This window comes from Cygnus atratus, chromosome 3 (genome assembly GCF_013377495.2).
Source record: "Cygnus atratus isolate AKBS03 ecotype Queensland, Australia chromosome 3, CAtr_DNAZoo_HiC_assembly, whole genome shotgun sequence".
Taxonomy (NCBI): domain Eukaryota; kingdom Metazoa; phylum Chordata; class Aves; order Anseriformes; family Anatidae; genus Cygnus; species Cygnus atratus.
The window spans coordinates 71,019,949-71,037,454 of record NC_066364.1 but is presented as its reverse complement, the minus strand read 5'-3'; the positions used below and the strand labels follow the sequence as shown (position 1 = coordinate 71,037,454).

Genomic DNA, 17,506 nt, shown 5'->3' with positions numbered 1-17,506 from the left:
CAAAAGGCTAATGTAAAGAAGGCCTTTCAACTCTTACTTGGTTTGGAGCCTGCCTCTGCTTTGTTGTATTTGTCCTGTCTCTGTAACTCTTTGCATCAGGAGCCTTCTAACTCTTGTTTTTGTACCACTTAACATGAAATAGTGCATTCGTGGTTGGTTCCTCAATAGGAAAAACAACAACAACAAACTGTTGATGATAAATTATTGTGCACCCACAGATGCACAGGCATTTGTACCAACTGAAGATAAGAGTCCACTACATTTAATGAAAAAGTGTCATTTAATGTCATTATGTGCAACCGACTACTTCTGTATGTGAAGAATGTGTGCATTAACAATCTTTAAGTAGAAACACAGGTGAAATAAGCTGTGTTCTGTGCTCATTGTTATTAAGTCTGCTAACCTGGGATACTTTCATTTTCATTATTAACTTTTAAAGTGAGTGCTACAATCTTTTTCGCTCAACTTCTCTAATTAATTTTCTCAGAAATCTAATTCAAGTGTAAATATTTTGAGGCAAGACTGTGCAATCATTTCAACAATTGATATTCAGAAACACGCAAAATGTGGCACGTGGAACAAAATTCAAGATTTCATTAGGCCTGAGATAGTATGCATTATGATCCCTATGGCTGCATATGTTAAACCTTGGTGAATGAAAGCAGCAGTACTAAACGTTGGGTTAATTGATGCTGCCTATTCAATCTCTGTTCTGTGAGTGCTAGCATAGAGCACACCCCCTGAATTAAGATACTCTGGTAAAGTGTGAGACAAGTGGTCAACTTTCCATTAAATGTGTTGCAGGTAGAACTTAAAATAGTTGTATGTATTCTGATATGTTCAGGTATGCAGTGGAGTCTGAAGTAAAATCTCAATGTTTTTTATTTTTAAAGTGTGTTTTACAAATGTTTTTATTGTGCTACAGTGACAGGAAGTTTTGCATTTTTACCTTCTCAATGTAAAAGCTTCAGAGTTCAACTGATAGGATCACACTTAGAATAAAAATATAATGTTATTAAGTATGGATGGGCTATTGTCTGAGTTTGTGACTAAAAACATCAAGGAGACGAGTGGCACAAATCAGGTCTTCCAGTAAAAGAGCCAATGGATTTCTTTCCTTTTGAAAGCAAAGTCAGAATATCTTTTTCTTTTTTTTTTTTTGTTTCCTTTTCATGTGTGTATATATGTTACCTGAAATTTTGATTACCTCATTCCTTTGTAGTCATGAGACACAGACAACCTGTTGGGATCATCCTAAAATGACTGACCTTTTCCAGTCCTTAGGTGAGTACATTTCTTAAAACAAAGCACTGTATGATATTCATGCCCTGAATGAAAGCTTGGATTGTTGACCCACCTCTGAGTTGTTATGGCCTGTATGTAACGGCATTTTCCAGTCTGCTGTGATCAGACGTGCTTTGCACAAAACCTACTGCCTTGATCATGTCACATCCATTGCCTTTTGGTAATTTTAATTCTGAAAAGTATTTTCTGACTCTGTGCTTTAATGTAGTATCCTGTTTATTTCTATAAATTCTACATGGGGTTGTCCAGTGATGTGGGCTACTAGTCTGGAGTGAACTGATTTTTGTAATATATCAGAGCCAGCTATGCTATCAGTGAAGGCTAGGCCATATTATGATACAACTAGTTCAACATGCCCTGCAAACATCTGCATTTGCTGGGAAATCTCCCTTTCTGAGGTGTGGAGGGATAAAATACTGTTAAGTGAGGGAAAATTACCGTACCTATCAGTTTCTAAAATATAGCTTATGGTTGTCTGACAGCTCCTTTCAAAGCAGTGTTAACAAAGTCATGTCATAGAAATAATGGGTTAAATAGCCATTTTTCTCCTTTACTGTGACCTTTGCTGCCCTCTGTCTGAGATGTAAAATATTTGAGAAATGTACTGTATTTGAACACTCGTCTGAAATCTAGTCAACACTACATAATACACGTGTAAAGCTCTATCATATGGATATGTGCTATATGTGCCAAGATAGTGTCAGGATATCTGATGTGCCAATCTCTGAAGGCCCTGCACTGTCAGAACCACGAGACCTTCCCTGCAGGTGGATTTTTTTTTAACAATAACTTGTCAGTTGTTTTTGTTTGTTCTGATATATGATATTAATTGCAGAGAAAAATAAGGGATATCAGGCTCTTTTCAGTATGTAACACTGTGAAAACTTATATATGACGGAAACTTACAGACTCTCTTTTTAGGGCTGCTCACATTTCTGTTCTGCTCTTTCAGCTGACTTGAACAACGTACGCTTCTCTGCCTACCGTACAGCTATCAAAATCCGGCGACTGCAGAAAGCACTGTGCTGTGAGTTTTGCCTTTGAGACAGATTGTTTCTCTACAGTACTTGGGGAAGGGAGGGTCAGCTTGAACTTTGTGAGATTCACTTTTAACAAGGGGCCAGATACATCCTTGACAGATTGTCAGCCAACAAAATGGCAGGAAGAATTCCCAATAATAGGTATTGTTGTCACAAATAAATAAAATCATTGACTGAAAAGAAGGGCTGCAGAAGGTAAATGGTATGGGGTGAAATGGAATTCCCATTGATAATATTTTGAGAAGTGATAGGCAGATCAATACTGAACCTCTGCCTATTGCATTCTGTTCCTCATACAAGGTGATACAATCTAGTCTTTTGACATGAAATCAGATATTTTATATTTTAGAGAATTAAATTCCATTTTTTGAAGTGTTTACAACTGCTTGATATAATTTTGAAAAGAATCGTCTCTCTCAAAGAGTATATCTTGATGTGTTAACTCCAGTTAAAGAAGAATTTAGGCCTCTTGAAGTGCAAAGTTACAGGGTACAGATCTGTATAGTTGGTTATAGGTAGTTGGTATCGCTCTACATTTTAATCATACAAAGGTACTACAATAAAACAAGCTGCTTTTATTAACAATAATAGTATGCACATGTATGTTGAGGGATGTAGGGAAGGGTCTCAGACAGGAAATAAGCATGTATTTCATATGGATCAGTGTCCGTATGCTTCTGCCCAGACCTGTGTTGGCATTTTTCCCTGTTCTTAAGTAATCTAGTAATTCAGCCACAGTTTACTCTGAAGAGTAGATAGATTGTGTCAGCAGGAAAGGATAGATGTCTATTGAGTAGGTGCAGTTGTCTAAACTACTTTTTATAGAATCAGAGAATCGTTTGGGTTGGAAGGGACCTTAAAGATCATCTAGTTCAACCCCCCTGCCATGGGCAGGGACACTTCCCACTAGACCATCTTTAAATTTAAAGCCATTATCCCTTGTCCTACCAATGCATGCAATTGTAAAAAGTCCCCCTCCAACTTTCTGGTAGGCCCCCTTTAGGTACTGGAATGCTGTTATAAGTTGTTCCTGGAGCCTTCACTTCTCCAGGGTGAACAACCCCAACCCTCTCAACCTGCCTTCACAGAAGAGGTGCTCCAGCCCTCTTCTTATCCTTGTGGACTCATTCTAATACTTCCATGTCTTTCTTGTGCTCAGGGCCCCAGAGCTGAACACAACACTCCAGATGGGGTCTCACAAGAGCAGAGCAGAGGGGCAGAATCACCTCCTTTGCTCTGCTGGCCACGCTTCTTTTGATGCAGCCCAGGATACGGTTGGTTTTCTGGGCTGCAAGTGCACACTGGTGGTTCATATCAAGTTTCTCATCAACCGACACCCTCAGGTCCTTCTCATCAGGGCTGGTCTCAATCCATTCTCCACCCAGCCTGTATTTGTGTTTGGGATTGCCCCAGCCCAGATGCAAGACTTTGCACTTGGCCTTATTGAACTTCGGGAGGTTCACACTTGCCCACCTCTCAAGCCTGTACAGGTCCCTCTGGATGGCATCCCTTCCCTCCAGCTTGTCAACTGCACCACGCAGTTTGGTGTCATTGGTGAACTTGCTAAAGGTGCCCTCAATTTCACTGTCCATATTGCTGACAAAGATGTTAAATGGTACTGGTCCCAGTACCGACCCCTGAGGAATGCCATTCGTTACTGATCTCCGCGTGGACGTAGGGCCATTGACCACAACTGGAATGCAACGATCCAGCCAGTTCCTATGATGGAACCAGTGGGTGGTTCATCCATCAAATCCATGTCTCTCCAATTTAGAAGCAAGGATGTCACACAGGACAGTGTTATAGGTTTTGCACAAGTCCAGGTAGATCACGTCAGTTGCTTTTTCCTTATCCACCAATGCTGTAACCATGTTGTAGAAGGCCACCAAATTTGTCAGGCACAATTTGCCCTTAGTGAAGCCATGTTGGCTGTCACCAATCACCTCCTTATCAAGTTTGAGATATTGGGTTCAATGTCTTACTTTCAGGGAAAAAAACAGAATCTGTCCTTTGAAAGACTGTCTGATGTTATTGAAAGAAAAGCAGTATTTCTTTGGCACAGCCTAGAGTTTCTCTTTGTGAGAGGTACAGTTCCTCCCAAAGCTACAGAGTTACAGAATTCTGTAGGTTGGAAAAGACCTTCAAGACCATGTTTCTGTTTATCAGTGTGCAGGGCGTAAAATATGTATCAATATATACCTATAAAACAAAAACAGAGCAAGAAAGCAAAGTAAAAGTCTCCTTAGGCATGCTACTCTCAAGAGAGAGAAGTGGAAAAACAGACTGCATATGATGGACGCTAATCATGCTGCCTATTCCTGACAGGCATATGGATGCTCTAGCCACCTGTATAGAACAAACTTCACTTTCCTAACATCTAATATGCTTTGAGGAGGAACATACTTCCTGCCCTTGCTTATACAGCAAATTATACCAATTTCTGTAATAACTGCAATAGGTAGTTCTCCTCATTCATAGATTTCAAAAGTGCCCTACTATCAGAGTGAATATTGTCTCCAGCTTCAGAGGGAGGTGGAAAGAGGGAAGCAGCAACAGGTAAAGAGAATATTCTGGTTTAAAAGTGCCAGGAGTAAAACTGTCATCTCTACAGATCCAGTCTGCCTTGTTATTTATGAAGCTGCTTGCTTGCTCCATCTCTGTCTCATGAGAGGGAGACTGAGAACCTGCTTTCCCTCATCACAACAGCCAAAAAAATCTTTATTATGTGTGCCTATTTGACAAAGCATCGGTTTAATTTGTGAGAGCACAACAACGTGGGCTTTTAAGAAGGATAATATAGATTATCCACAAAGCTAAATTCTACAAGATTTTTGTCTCTGAGCAGGAATTCGCTAATATCTGGCAGAATTTTAAGACCACCTTGAAAAATATAATAAATGTTACTTTTTTCATTGTTTGCTTACCAGATAATGTCTTGTCCAGGAACAGGTGAGATTCCCTTTAATTGTGATGATTCTCGACCTGTTTCTGGTACACGAATGGCTGCTGGGATGACCAAAACACGGCCTGTGCTAACACCTTTCTGAGGAAGGGGAGAGTGATTAAGCACCATCTAGAATTCTTTTCTTAACTTTTTTTGTCAGTGGCTTTCTTTTAAGGTAGGGACAGAGTCATCTTCTGTGCTCCCTGCCATTCATTCTCTGGTCTGAGTTACTTTAGTCTTCCATTTTATTTCCCATAATTTTAACTGTTGATTTTTAAAGGTGTTTGGATGCATAATGCCTCAGAAAGGCTTATGAGCTAAGGCAGTGAAAATGTCAAAACAAATCACTAGAAAATGAGGTCATTGTAAAATGTAGAACATGACAAATTGCTGTCACAGCCACAGTGTGTGTGTTGCTGAAAAGGTCTTTTGGTGAGAGCTGCAAGGGCACAGCTGAAGAGGCATGCACAGTACCACTTGCACGTGATGGATTTTGACTTTGCAGTGAGGACTTGCAATACAGTGTTAGTACTATACGAGCAGATTCAGAAGTAAGTAATTTGAGAACTGTGCTTTGGAAAACTTCATTGATGCAAAGTCTCTTTTATTTTTTTTGCTCTTAACTAATTGTTTTGGGGATGCTCTTCTTCCCTTCTGCCCTTTAGAAGTACGCAAGTAGAGTCATATTTCATCTTACTCTGCTTTTGGAACATCAGATTCTTGCAGAGACTAGTGTATTTGTGTACATACCTACGTGCGTTTAGTCTGTAGGAAGCTGAGAAAGGTTGCAGGTTGGAAAGAACAAATTCTTAGTCTCTGTCTCACGTTATGTGGGGCAGACATACAGCACTTTCCCGCTGTGACACAATAAGAATGGGGCCTGAGAGAATAGCCTGTGCTGCAGTTGTACAGAACAGCTATGTAGCACCAGGCCTTGACAATATTTTATTTTTGTGCAGCAGACTTCAGATCATTTTCAAAAAATGATTTTGCACCAGATACTGAAGTGTACTATTGGAAGGGAAAGAGGGAACAAAACCACCATGTATATTCAGAATGCTGTCACTGAGCTCCTCTAGGTGATTTAAAGCTTAACAATGCCAGTAGGAACATCAACTGCACAGGGCTAAGGAAAGAACAGCAAGGCACACTGGACTGAAAGAGAGCTGTGTAGACTTCTCTCAGCCAGCCAATCCTTTGCAGGAACTCTCATTAACTGGGTTTTACTAATACAAAAGTTTCACAGCAGTGCCTCTCTGTTTTCTGTGGGGTTACAGCAGCTTCAAATTTGCCACTGGCAGCTGCATGTCATTAGTTGCTTCTGAGTTTGTCACGCACATGTGTTCAAACCGTGCTGAATGATGGGGTTTCTGTTTACCGTTTTCCTTTGGGAAAGCCTCCACATTGCAGAAAGGAGAGACGTAACCTTTACGGCTATTTGTTGCTTAACAGGGTTGTTGGTCATTCTGCACGTTTGAGCAGGTACAACAGTACTACAAAAAGGTGCTAAAAGCTGTGTGTCCAGTTGGCTTCGTGCCAGCAATGGCATGTAAGTCTCAAGTTAGCGTTTTCCCATCTGCATAAACACTATTTATTTTAGAACTTTTAGAAATTGAAATGTAATGAGAAAGTAAACCCTCTTTACATCAGACCAATTCAGGGGCTCTGCTAGTGTGTAGCCCTTACTGCTCGCTGCAGGGTAGCTGTCTGTACCCAAAGTTCATTTGGCCAGGTGAGTGCTGAAGTAAGCAGGGATAGTCATATTTTCTTCTGGTTGTTCTCCATGAATGGTGTCATCCAAAAGCATGAATTTTGCTTAATTTGCATTAGTACACCAGCAGAGTTTCCTTTTAGTATGAAAATACTGAAGGTGCCTTTCCCAGTTCCTTTGGCAGAAATGTGAATATGACATCTTAACCCAGCAGATCAAACCCAGGAGATGAGCTAAAAAAAGAATGATATAAACAGCAAACAGACGTCCGTCCTCCGTAAGTCTGATGCTGCAAAGTCAGAGTAGAATCTATAGTTGTCAATGAGAGGAAGATGAGGTACTGTCTCTCATTTTATAGTGACATTAGGAAAGGTAGGTAGAGGAAGTAGGACTGGGAATGTAACCTTGTTTTGGCCTATAACCTTATCTTTTTGGTAGATGCTCAGTGAATTCTTGGCAGAATTGCTCCTCGTAGTTAGTGTTAGCTTGCTTCTGCTTTTTTTCAGTTTGCACTTATTTTTCGGTCCAAGCTTGACTTACTGGTTTGCACAGGCTGCCCTTCTGGGGTCATTATTAAATGCTGTTGGTGCAGAGCGATTTACAACACATCTGAGATTGTCATGTTTCATTTCATTTGAGAAATGACATTTATTTGTCATTTATAGTGTAAATGCATTCCTGTCTCTCCAGAAACAGCTCCTTATGAACTCAGAATATACTTCTTATTCTGTGTTCCAGCAAGCATGCTGATATATATATATATATATCAACTTTTGTTTGTTTCTTTTGCTGAAGTCCTCGCTTATGTCAAAAAAATAAAAAGCAACACTGAGATTTTACTACCCTTCAACTTACGTTATTTTTCCTTCTTTTACACCAAAATAAGTTGTTTTTTTTTTCCACGTTGTTTTGCAGAAGGAATTAGAATTGCTCATTGACAGCTTTTTATTTTCACAATGCCAAAACCAGATTTTCACAATCTCACATTTCCATGTGGATTTGGGGGCAAAAAGCTCATCATCTGTAAAATGTCCCTAGCAGTTGCTATGGAAAGTATGCTGTAATAAGGAGATGGAAATATATTTTGTGAAAGCATATCACTTAGTCTTCCGGAAAATGACAAGAAATTTCACTGTGTTCCTTCTCTGTGCTCTCTGTGTTCTTTCAAGTCTTCATTTAGCCATTGCTGTTCATTTGATCAGACCTCAGCACATTCCTACTGCATTTTAGGGAACATTTCTTCCTAAGAAAATGATTTGCTTTACGTTTAATCAAAAGTGATAGTCATTTAATGTGATTCTGCTTTATGGTAAATGCAGAGAATTCTCTAAGTCTAGTGGAGTCTAGTGGGCTCCCAATGTGTGCACATCTGAAGTTAGGATACTCTAATTATACCAATGACTTCAGTTTTTTAATGTTCTGCTGAGCTGTGCAGTGTCATTGTGGTATTCTTGTTGATTCATTTTTTAAACATATAGTATCAAAATGCTGTTGACTTCCAACAGAATGTTTTTTCACTATAATTTTACTAAATGAAAGCTACTTCTTGGCTAAATGTCTGCAGTGTTTACTACACTATGCATGTGAAGCATTATTGTGAACGCTATGCTCAGGCTTCTGTATTCATGCTTTTTTTTCCTTTAACTATCTGTTGTTAGTGGACCTGTTGGACCTGAATACAACAAGTGAAGTTTTCAAACAGCACAAATTGGGTCAAAATGACCAGCTCATTGGCGTCCAAGAAGTGATCAGCTGTCTCACTACCATCTACAGTGGACTTGAAGAGAAACACAAAGATATGGTTAATGTTCCTCTCTGTGTAGACATGTGTCTTAACTGGCTGCTCAATGTATATGATAGGTAAGTAACAAGTTTCTATTCATGGTGTGTACCCCAGAAATTTAATGTTGCATTAACACAGTATATACCGTGGAAACAGAGTTGGTAAGGTTAGTACATGTCACGTACTCAAAATGCTAGCCTTATGGGGCTGTTGTACATATTTTTCTGAGTTAGTCTCTGGAGGAAGTGTTCATGACAAAAAAAATAATGATGCAACCTTAAAAAATTATTTTCTAAAAAGTCATATTTTTTGATAACTTTGACTCTCTAAAGTGCATTGGCTTGAAATTAGGTATTTCTTACACCGTCCTGAGAGCAAAGCTTTATTTGTAGTAGTTACTATTTTTGTTTCTCGAACTGATCGCTTATCCATTATTTTTTCTTCAGCTTACCTTTGCTTCCTAACTTCAGTTAGAAATCAGTTGTTCAATCAGTTCATTTTTAAAATGCATACAGTAAGCAACAAACCTTTTTCTTTCAATAATGTTTCCTGTTGCTCCCATTTCCCCTTGATTATTAAGCTGAATGCATTAGTGTAGTTAATTCTTCAAGCTGATGAAAGACTTTAATCTTCATTCAAACTTTGAAAAACGGAAGATGAAGGTTTTCTGTGATAAAATTACCTTTTACAGTATGTTTCCTTGCTTCCCTATCAAATCCATTCAAGAAAAAAAAAAAGACATGCTGAAAGAACAGGCAGCAATTTTAAACTGCTTTTTTTTTTTTTTTTTAATTGGCCTTTAGGAAAGAACTAATTTGTCTCTTGGCATTTCTGTTGTTTATTGCATTGGTGTTATATGTATACAATGTCTCAAATCATTAAACTGCCTGCAAAAAGCATCTGTTAGTTGCATGCTATTAACCTGAGATTTAATTACCGATTCACAGATTAATGACAAAGTAGGAAATTCTTCAGACTTACCTACAGATGTCTTTGTCCCTTAAAAAGAACCAATTTATTTTTAGAAATAGTAGACAAGCCTGTTGTGTTCTGATATTTTCTGACACATCAGGAATGATTCATTCTTCAAGCACAGTAGAGGAGATACACACATTAAATTTACTCGGTGACTTTTACTTCCTCAAGGACTCAAAGGTTGTTCCAGAAAGCAACATCTGCCCAATAAAATGTTTTGCGAATTTAAAGCTCCCTGGGTTGATTAGTGCATATATATATATATTAATAAAGGTAAAAATAAGTGCTTTGCTTTTTTCCAAGATGAGCCATGAAATAAATTGGTTGCTCAATTAACTCATCTGTCCAGACCTATGTTTAAATTATCCAGAAGCTATAGCTGGTGGCTATTGTTCTGGACTATATACTGTCAAATTTTCTAAAATGTCCAATAAAAATGGACTGATAACTTTCAGTACTAATGGGATAATTTAACACCCCTTGAAATTAGTTGTTTCAGTTATTTTAAAGTCTGTCATATATAAGATATAGTACATGTACTAATTGCAGGTGATAACTCATTTCAGTGAGACTTACCCAATGTTCATAAAGAAACTTCTATATGCGTTGTTCTTTTAACCTCTTGCAATGCTTATCTGAGTTCTTGTATTTCAGCTTCTAAATTTTCTTGATTTTTGTGATGTTAGGATACATTTGATAGGAAGGGTAACTATGGTATAGCACATATGCTACTAACCTTTTCTATGTCATCAAGGCTGTTTTCAATGATCATTCTCTATGGTCCAGTCTTGCCCTGAAGCATTACAACCGTTATCTACTGTTGCACTAATATACCAACTTAATGTAGGTATATTGTAACAAATTCTAACACTGTGGTGAGTTAATATCCCGGGCCTTACCTGCATGTTAAGTTCAGCAAAACTCAGACTTCTGAAAACTGAGGATATGGATGAGAGACCTGCTCGGTTCTTATTGTGTATTCCTGTTTGCAGTGTCTTATACTTAATCTTATCCTCTGTCTGGCAATGTTTTTGTCATCTGGATGCCTCCTGTGTGCAACTATCCCTATCATTGTTTGCCCCTTTGTTCACATTGGTTCCATACTTAAGTGGTAGTATTTTAATGTCTGGCTATACCATCACAATGTTACAGAATACTTGCATACCGTTGTTGGTAACAAAGGTCTGGTACTCTTATATTCAACAGGATAACATTAATTATATCCTGAGTAATATGCTTATAAATTACGGATTTCACAGACCTCTGTTTTTACCATGGTGTAGACTGCATTTGCCTGTCAGAGAAGTTTCAGTTGTTTTTCTCCAGTGCTGCTGAAAAGCAGTATAAAACAGTGAGTTAGGATGTTGTTCAGAGAAAGGAATAAAGTCTGTGTAGTTATGTAGTTAAGTGGCATATTTACGGAAAGTTTTGGGAGAGTTTGCAAAACTCATTTTCCTGGAAAGACGTTCCTCCAGGTCATTTTAACCCCGCATTAATGTCTGTTACTGAATTTCGTAGGTTTTTGAGGAAAAAAAAAAAGCTACTTTTAGGATTTTAGCAGTATGCTGTTTAGCAGCTGAGATGTTCTTCTGGCTGAGTAGAGCTGAACCATATTGTGTGATTCCCAAGTGCTTCACACAGCTTGTGCCCCATGTAGTGAGGCTGGGATTATATGCCCTGTATAGTAAGTTGTTCAGTTCTTTGTAAAGTGCAATTGCTTATAATTTCAGCAAAGGAAATGGCAAGCTGTGCTTCATATCTCAGATTTTCATGGGACTATTGCTTCTGTTATTTTTGTTACCTATTCTTCCCCCATTTCCTCTTCTGTATCCTCTAACTCCAGTATCTTCTGAACTAAGACACAGGGTAAAGGCATTCTCCCTTTCTCTTCTAACACTGTAGCCATTTTTTGCTGACCCTTTTTAAAACTCATTTGCTTATGGTATTTAAGATAGTAAGAGACTTTTTTGTTGTATAAAGCAGTTCCTTAATATTATGTGCAGCTGTGTGGGATCTCTGAAACAGCTGAATGGTTGGTTTGTGCTTGGATGGAGAGTCCAAACCATGCAACAAAGTTGATTGTTAATTGTCCTTCGCTTTCTCCAGCCTCTACCTGTGCAGCATGGTACCCTCCCATGCTTCTGACCATGACCTCTTTTCCTTGGCCAAAGGATACAGTTATCTGATTCCTCACTAAGCTAGTCCTCTCTGTGGTATATGCCTTCAAGGCACTCTTCCTCCTACCTGGACAGAAATTATGTATAACTTTTTTTTTTTTTTTTTAATGCAAATTTTGGCAGGTTTAAAAGTTGAGTTAATTCTGGGTTCTCTGCCAGCTCCTTACATGAAATGAAGGTGCAAAATGGGGATCATACCTGACACATAGCCCAGAGCCTGCCTCGTACACATGTACATTCAATAGAAACACCTAGAAAAAGAGGACTTTTTTATTATTATTTCCTCCTTCTTCTTGTCTCTTACCACTCCTTTTTCCCACTAAAAATAAATAAATAAAAATTCCAGTTTGTTTGAGGAAAAGGAATGGCAGTGTTGCACTATAAGGGCAATGAATCCATTGACTGAGGCTGGAGAGCTGATACATCCAGAGGGACGAAGGGGCTTTAGTAAACATGAACGGTGCTTGTGACAAACAGCTTTAATATTTTTCCTGTTTTTACCTGAAGACAGGTCAGAGGTCAATAATGTCCCATTTTTATACTGCCTGTCATTATTGTATTGACTGAGAATGGGCAACTTGCTCTAACCAGTTAATAAATGTATAAGGGTTTGGATTTTCCTTCACCAGTATCAGAGTGAAAAATATCTGAGCTGCTAAAGTGGTCTTATCAATTGACTTTGTAATGACAAGTGTGCTTGTATTGCTATAAAGTGTATCTGAATAGTGCATAGGCACTTAATACTCAACCAATAAATTTTGTATGAATTCAAGCTTTAAACTTTCCTAAACCATTTGACTGTAAGGGCTTGATTTTCAGATATTTGTATACACAGTACAACTAGACAGTTGTGGGATTCAGAGAGACCTTGACAGGCTGAAGAAATGGGCCAAGTTCAACTAACGTAAATGTCATGCTTCCCCTTGGGAAGGAATAACCCCATGCACCAGTACAGGCTTGAGGACGTCTGTCTGGAAGGCAGCTTTGCAAAAGAGGCCTTTGAGGTCCTGGTGGACACTAAGTTGAACATGAGCCAGCAACGTGTGCTTGTGGCCAAGGCCACCAGGCTCCTGGACTGCATTAGGAAGAGCGTTGCCAGCAGGTAGAAGGAGGTGATCCTTCCTCTCAGCGCTGGTAAGGCCATATGTGGAGTGCTGGATCCACCTCCGGGCTCCCCAGTAAAAGAGACATGGACATACTGGAGAGAGTCTGTTGAAAGGACCCTGAGGATGATTAAGGACTAGGAATACCTGATGTACGAGGAGAGGCTGAGAGCTGTGACTGGTCTAGAGAAAAGACTCAGGGGGATCTCGTCTGTGTGCAGAAATACCTGCTGGGGGCAGTGGAGAAGGTAAAGCCAGGCTTTTCTCAGTGGAGCCCAGTGACAGAACAGGAGGCAGTGGGCACAGACTGAAACAGACTCTGCTTAAACGTATAAGAAAAATACTTTTTTATTTTGAGGGTGATCAAACAGTGGCACAGGTTGCCCAGACAGATGTTAGGGTCTACATCCTTGAAGATATTCAGAATCCAACTGGGACGTGGTCCTGGGCAACTTGCTCTACCCTAGTCTGCTCTGAGCAGAGGCATCGAAATAGATTATGTCCAAAGGTTCATCACTGATTTTGTGGCTCTGTAAGCTGGAAAAACTTAAATCACTGAATTGGAAGTGTCAGTGCTACAAAGTCTGTAGATTTGTTGGGAGCTTTTTTTCTCTCTCTCTATATTTTTTTTTTTTTTTTGGGGGGGAATGATTTTTGTGGGTGTTTATTTTTGTTTTGCTGTATATAGGATTTCAGTCCTAATATTTAGTTGTTTCCAAGAAAAAGGCTATGAGAAAACATGCTGCTCTTCAACAAAATGTAATAATGCAGGCTTTTGAATTCTGTTTATAGTTTATCAAGGAAATGCTTTTTATGCATTTTTTTCAGTCACTTTAACAACCTGCTGAAATCTGGAGAAGTTTGAAGCCTCGGCATATATGCCTTGACCTTTAAGCGGCAGAGTTCTCCTGAGCTTCTACCTTTGATAAACAAATACTCTAGTCAGTCCTGAGTTAAGTCAAACCCAAATAAATGTTCTGCTTTGCTTTTCTTTTGAATACAAAGTTAAACCACAGACAGCCATACACAGGAAAGAATAGTGAAAGAACATTATCAAGGTTGCAAAATGAACCATTAACGAGTTAGGGTATGCCAGAATGATGTCTTGTCTGTGATTGAAAGAGGTAATTTGAAGCTAAGCTTGAATGTATAAAATAGGTGGCACTTTTATAACGTTCTGGAAAATTGGGTCCCGATTTTCAAGCTAGGCAGTAAAAGTAATGGGCACTTTTGATTAATTTGGCAATGATTTCTCTGTACTTCTGTTCCAACTTGTGGAATAGAGAAGATAATACCGTCTAGTCTCACAAGACTAGGTGATGGTTGTGAAGACAAATGCATTAATATTTGTAAGGCGGTTAGGTAATTTACGGAGAGCCCAGGAATAGATTAATAATTTTGTATTCAGTGCAGCATTTGTGAAGTAAATCAGACAGCAGAACATACGTTGAATGGGGAGGACAGAAAGAGATATCTAATAACCACTCCAGAATTAATTAAAGGATATATCACTTTGCATGACAAAAAGGACCAAACTAATGTTTGGGGTGATATTAATTCCAGTATTATCTTACTTGCTGCAGAAAGACACAGCTAACCTTAAATGCAGGGGGTTGTGTACAAACGTATACAGTTTAACTACTGTTTTCATGACTTGTTTGCTACATCTTATCTGAAGATAAATTGTGTGGTGTTTTCTGGGCTTTGAAAACAGAAATCATTACATCTCAAGTATGCTTCTTGCACTGATCTTGAAATTTAAAATTGTCCCATTCCATATGCCCCAGTTTTATTGCTTTCATATCTGTTTGAACAGTGTTTCTTGCAGGTTTAAAATCTCTTGCTTTGATAGCCATTTACCTGTTCTCAAGTTTGCTTAAGGTTTGATTAATGTTTCTGGAGGTTTGCGGATTTTTTTTCATGTTGGACAAGATGACCCTGAAGTCATGTTCCTTAGAACAACTCCACATTACCTAATTACTGCATGTGGTTGGCTGTTTGTTTGCTGGAGCACATGTATATCAGAACGTTTTAAACATAGAAGGAAAAAAGGAAGTGGAATAAATTCCTTTGACATGAAAACTTGGTTTTATATTGCAGTCCCTGTTTCCTAATGGGTTTCTTGGTGCATGCTCATGTGCATTATTTCTGTGAATATCACATTCTTAAATCATGTTGTGTGTTTTACAAGAGCTAAATGTCAGCCCTTTTAGAGTAATATGAACTGTTTTGACATGTAAACCATTTAGTAGGCAAGTTAAGTTTTTTGTAAGGGAAGCATTCTTAATGTGACTTGCAGTGTTAATTTGTTTTGACTTATGAAGTATAAAGTAGAACTCACCAATAACTTTGCATTTTGAATAGACTTATGTTGAAATGAAATAAATAAAAAAAAACAACACTGTATTACATTGTCCTATCTTTATAATTTCAGTGGCCGAACTGGAAAAATTCGAGTGCAGTCCTTGAAAATTGGCTTGATGTCTCTTTCTAAGGGGCTTCTGGAAGAGAAGTACAGATGTAAGAATGTATTTTTTTCAATGCTTGATGTATATAATTATAAGTCTTGTATAATAATAATGTACGTTGTCACTAAATTTGCCGTATAACACTTGTGCCTGTAGCAAGACTGTTTCCTTATGAGTAAGCAAAAATTGTTGTTTTCATAATCATAGAATCATTGAACTGCTTGGGTTGGAAGGGACCTTAAAGATCATCCAGTTCAAACCCTCCTGCCATAAGCAGGGATGTCAACCGCTAGATCAGGTTGCCCAGGGCCTCATCCAACCTGGTCTTGAACACCTCCAGGGATAGGGCATCTACAGCCTCTCTGGGCAACCTGTTCCAGTGCCTCACCACCCTCTGAATGAACAATTTCCTCCTAAACTCTAATCTAAATCTCCCTTCTTTTTGTTCAGAACCATTCCCCCTTGTCCTATCATTATCTGTCCAAGCAAAAAGTTGATCCCCATCTTTTTTTATAAGCCCCCTTTCAGTATTAAAAATCTGCAGTGAGGTCTCCCCAGAGCCTTCTCTTCTCCAGGCTGAACAACCCTAACTCCCTCGGCCTATCTTCATAGGAGAGGTGCTCCAGCCCTCTGATCAACTTCGTGGTCCTCCTCTGGACCTACTCCAGATCCATGTCCTTCCTATGCTGAGGGCCCCAGACCTGGACGCATCACTCCAAGTGGGGCCTCACCAGGGCAGAGCAGAGGAGGACAATCCCCTCCCTCGATCTGCTGGACACCCCTCTTTTAATGCAGCCCAGAATGCAGACGGCCTAGTAAGATTGATATCCTTACTGGAAAGTATCAATGTCAGTTATGTATTGTCATACTGCACAGCGTTACACTTCTTCCAAAAACAAAGGAAAATGTAGCTGTGTAGAAGAGCTAGAGTAGTGGTCTATTTGACTAATTCTGTTCAACTCTGATTTAAAAAAGCAAACAAACAAACCATATAACACCTCTTTTTGTGTATGTTTTTTGGGGAAAAATCAAGCAAGTCAGTGTTGCTTGGAACAGTCTGATGTGTCTGATAAGCAAATAAATAAACCTAAATCCAGCAATTGTATTTTCTGGTCTATGAAAAATATGATTTGAACTCTGAAGATAATTTTTGTGCTTGTGCTTACTGCCAGAATTGTACAATGAAAGTTTAAAATAGATTGATTTAAATAATCTCACAAGCTGGAGAAATACTGAGTAGTATGAAAATATTTGACAAAAGTAATTGCAGGAGCAGAAGAGAATTGAGAAGCTTTGTGGCAAAACCTCATGACAAATACAGGAGAAGAGATTAAGCAGTTTATAAGAGTATCACAGGTGATGGACAGTTATATATTAGGCACAGAGTCTTAAAATTGCTATTCTTTGCAGTAGTTGCTTTACGCATTTGGGAAAATGATGTAAAATGTATAGCGACAGTATTTGCCATGTACTTATGGAGCTCTGCAGCAATTTCTGCCTTCCTTAGAAGTGTTTGTAGGTAATCTTGTAATCCTGGTAACTAACGTTGAGCAAAAGTACAGGTGTCTTATGCATTGAGGCATATGAACTAGAGGCATCTGAACTAGAGTCCTTACTAGGAGTTTGCTTTTTTAATTTCTTTGTCATTTGGCATATCCGTTAAGTAGTCCATAACTAAAAGGGCTTGGGGGCATACCTTTGTTCAGTAATGATAATTCAAAAGGTAATTTGCCACTCAGTGCAAAATAAAAAGGTTTTCTATGATGTAAGATTTAGGCTGTGGATAACAGAATGATAGCTCTACCAAAAGAGGATTGAACAAACAAACAAAACAGCTGTGAATAAACTCTCTTTAAATGGCTGCCATTAATCAGTTAGTATACTTACAGTTACCTAGCACAGACACTGATGGAAATGACTGAGTTGGATTATCTTTAATATGTTTGCTTTGTGTCTTGCAGTAAAATAAAAGTGGCAGCAGATTTGCATAGCCCAAGTTA

The 17,506-nt window shown here is 38.7% G+C and overlaps 1 protein-coding gene across 6 annotated transcripts in view; it reads left to right on the top strand.

The window, feature by feature from the left end:
• UTRN (utrophin) overlaps positions 1-17,506 on the top strand; it is a 370,686-nt gene that overhangs the window by 308,458 nt on the left and 44,722 nt on the right. For all 6 annotated transcript variants that reach the window (XM_050709839.1, XM_035538805.2, XM_050709840.1 and 3 more), the window contains 4 exons: positions 1,223-1,284; positions 2,258-2,332; positions 8,659-8,860; positions 15,473-15,558. In XM_050709839.1, coding sequence (XP_050565796.1) covers positions 1,223-1,284; positions 2,258-2,332; positions 8,659-8,860; positions 15,473-15,558 — 425 coding nt within the window. The remainder of the gene's footprint in view (positions 1-1,222; positions 1,285-2,257; positions 2,333-8,658; positions 8,861-15,472; positions 15,559-17,506) is intronic.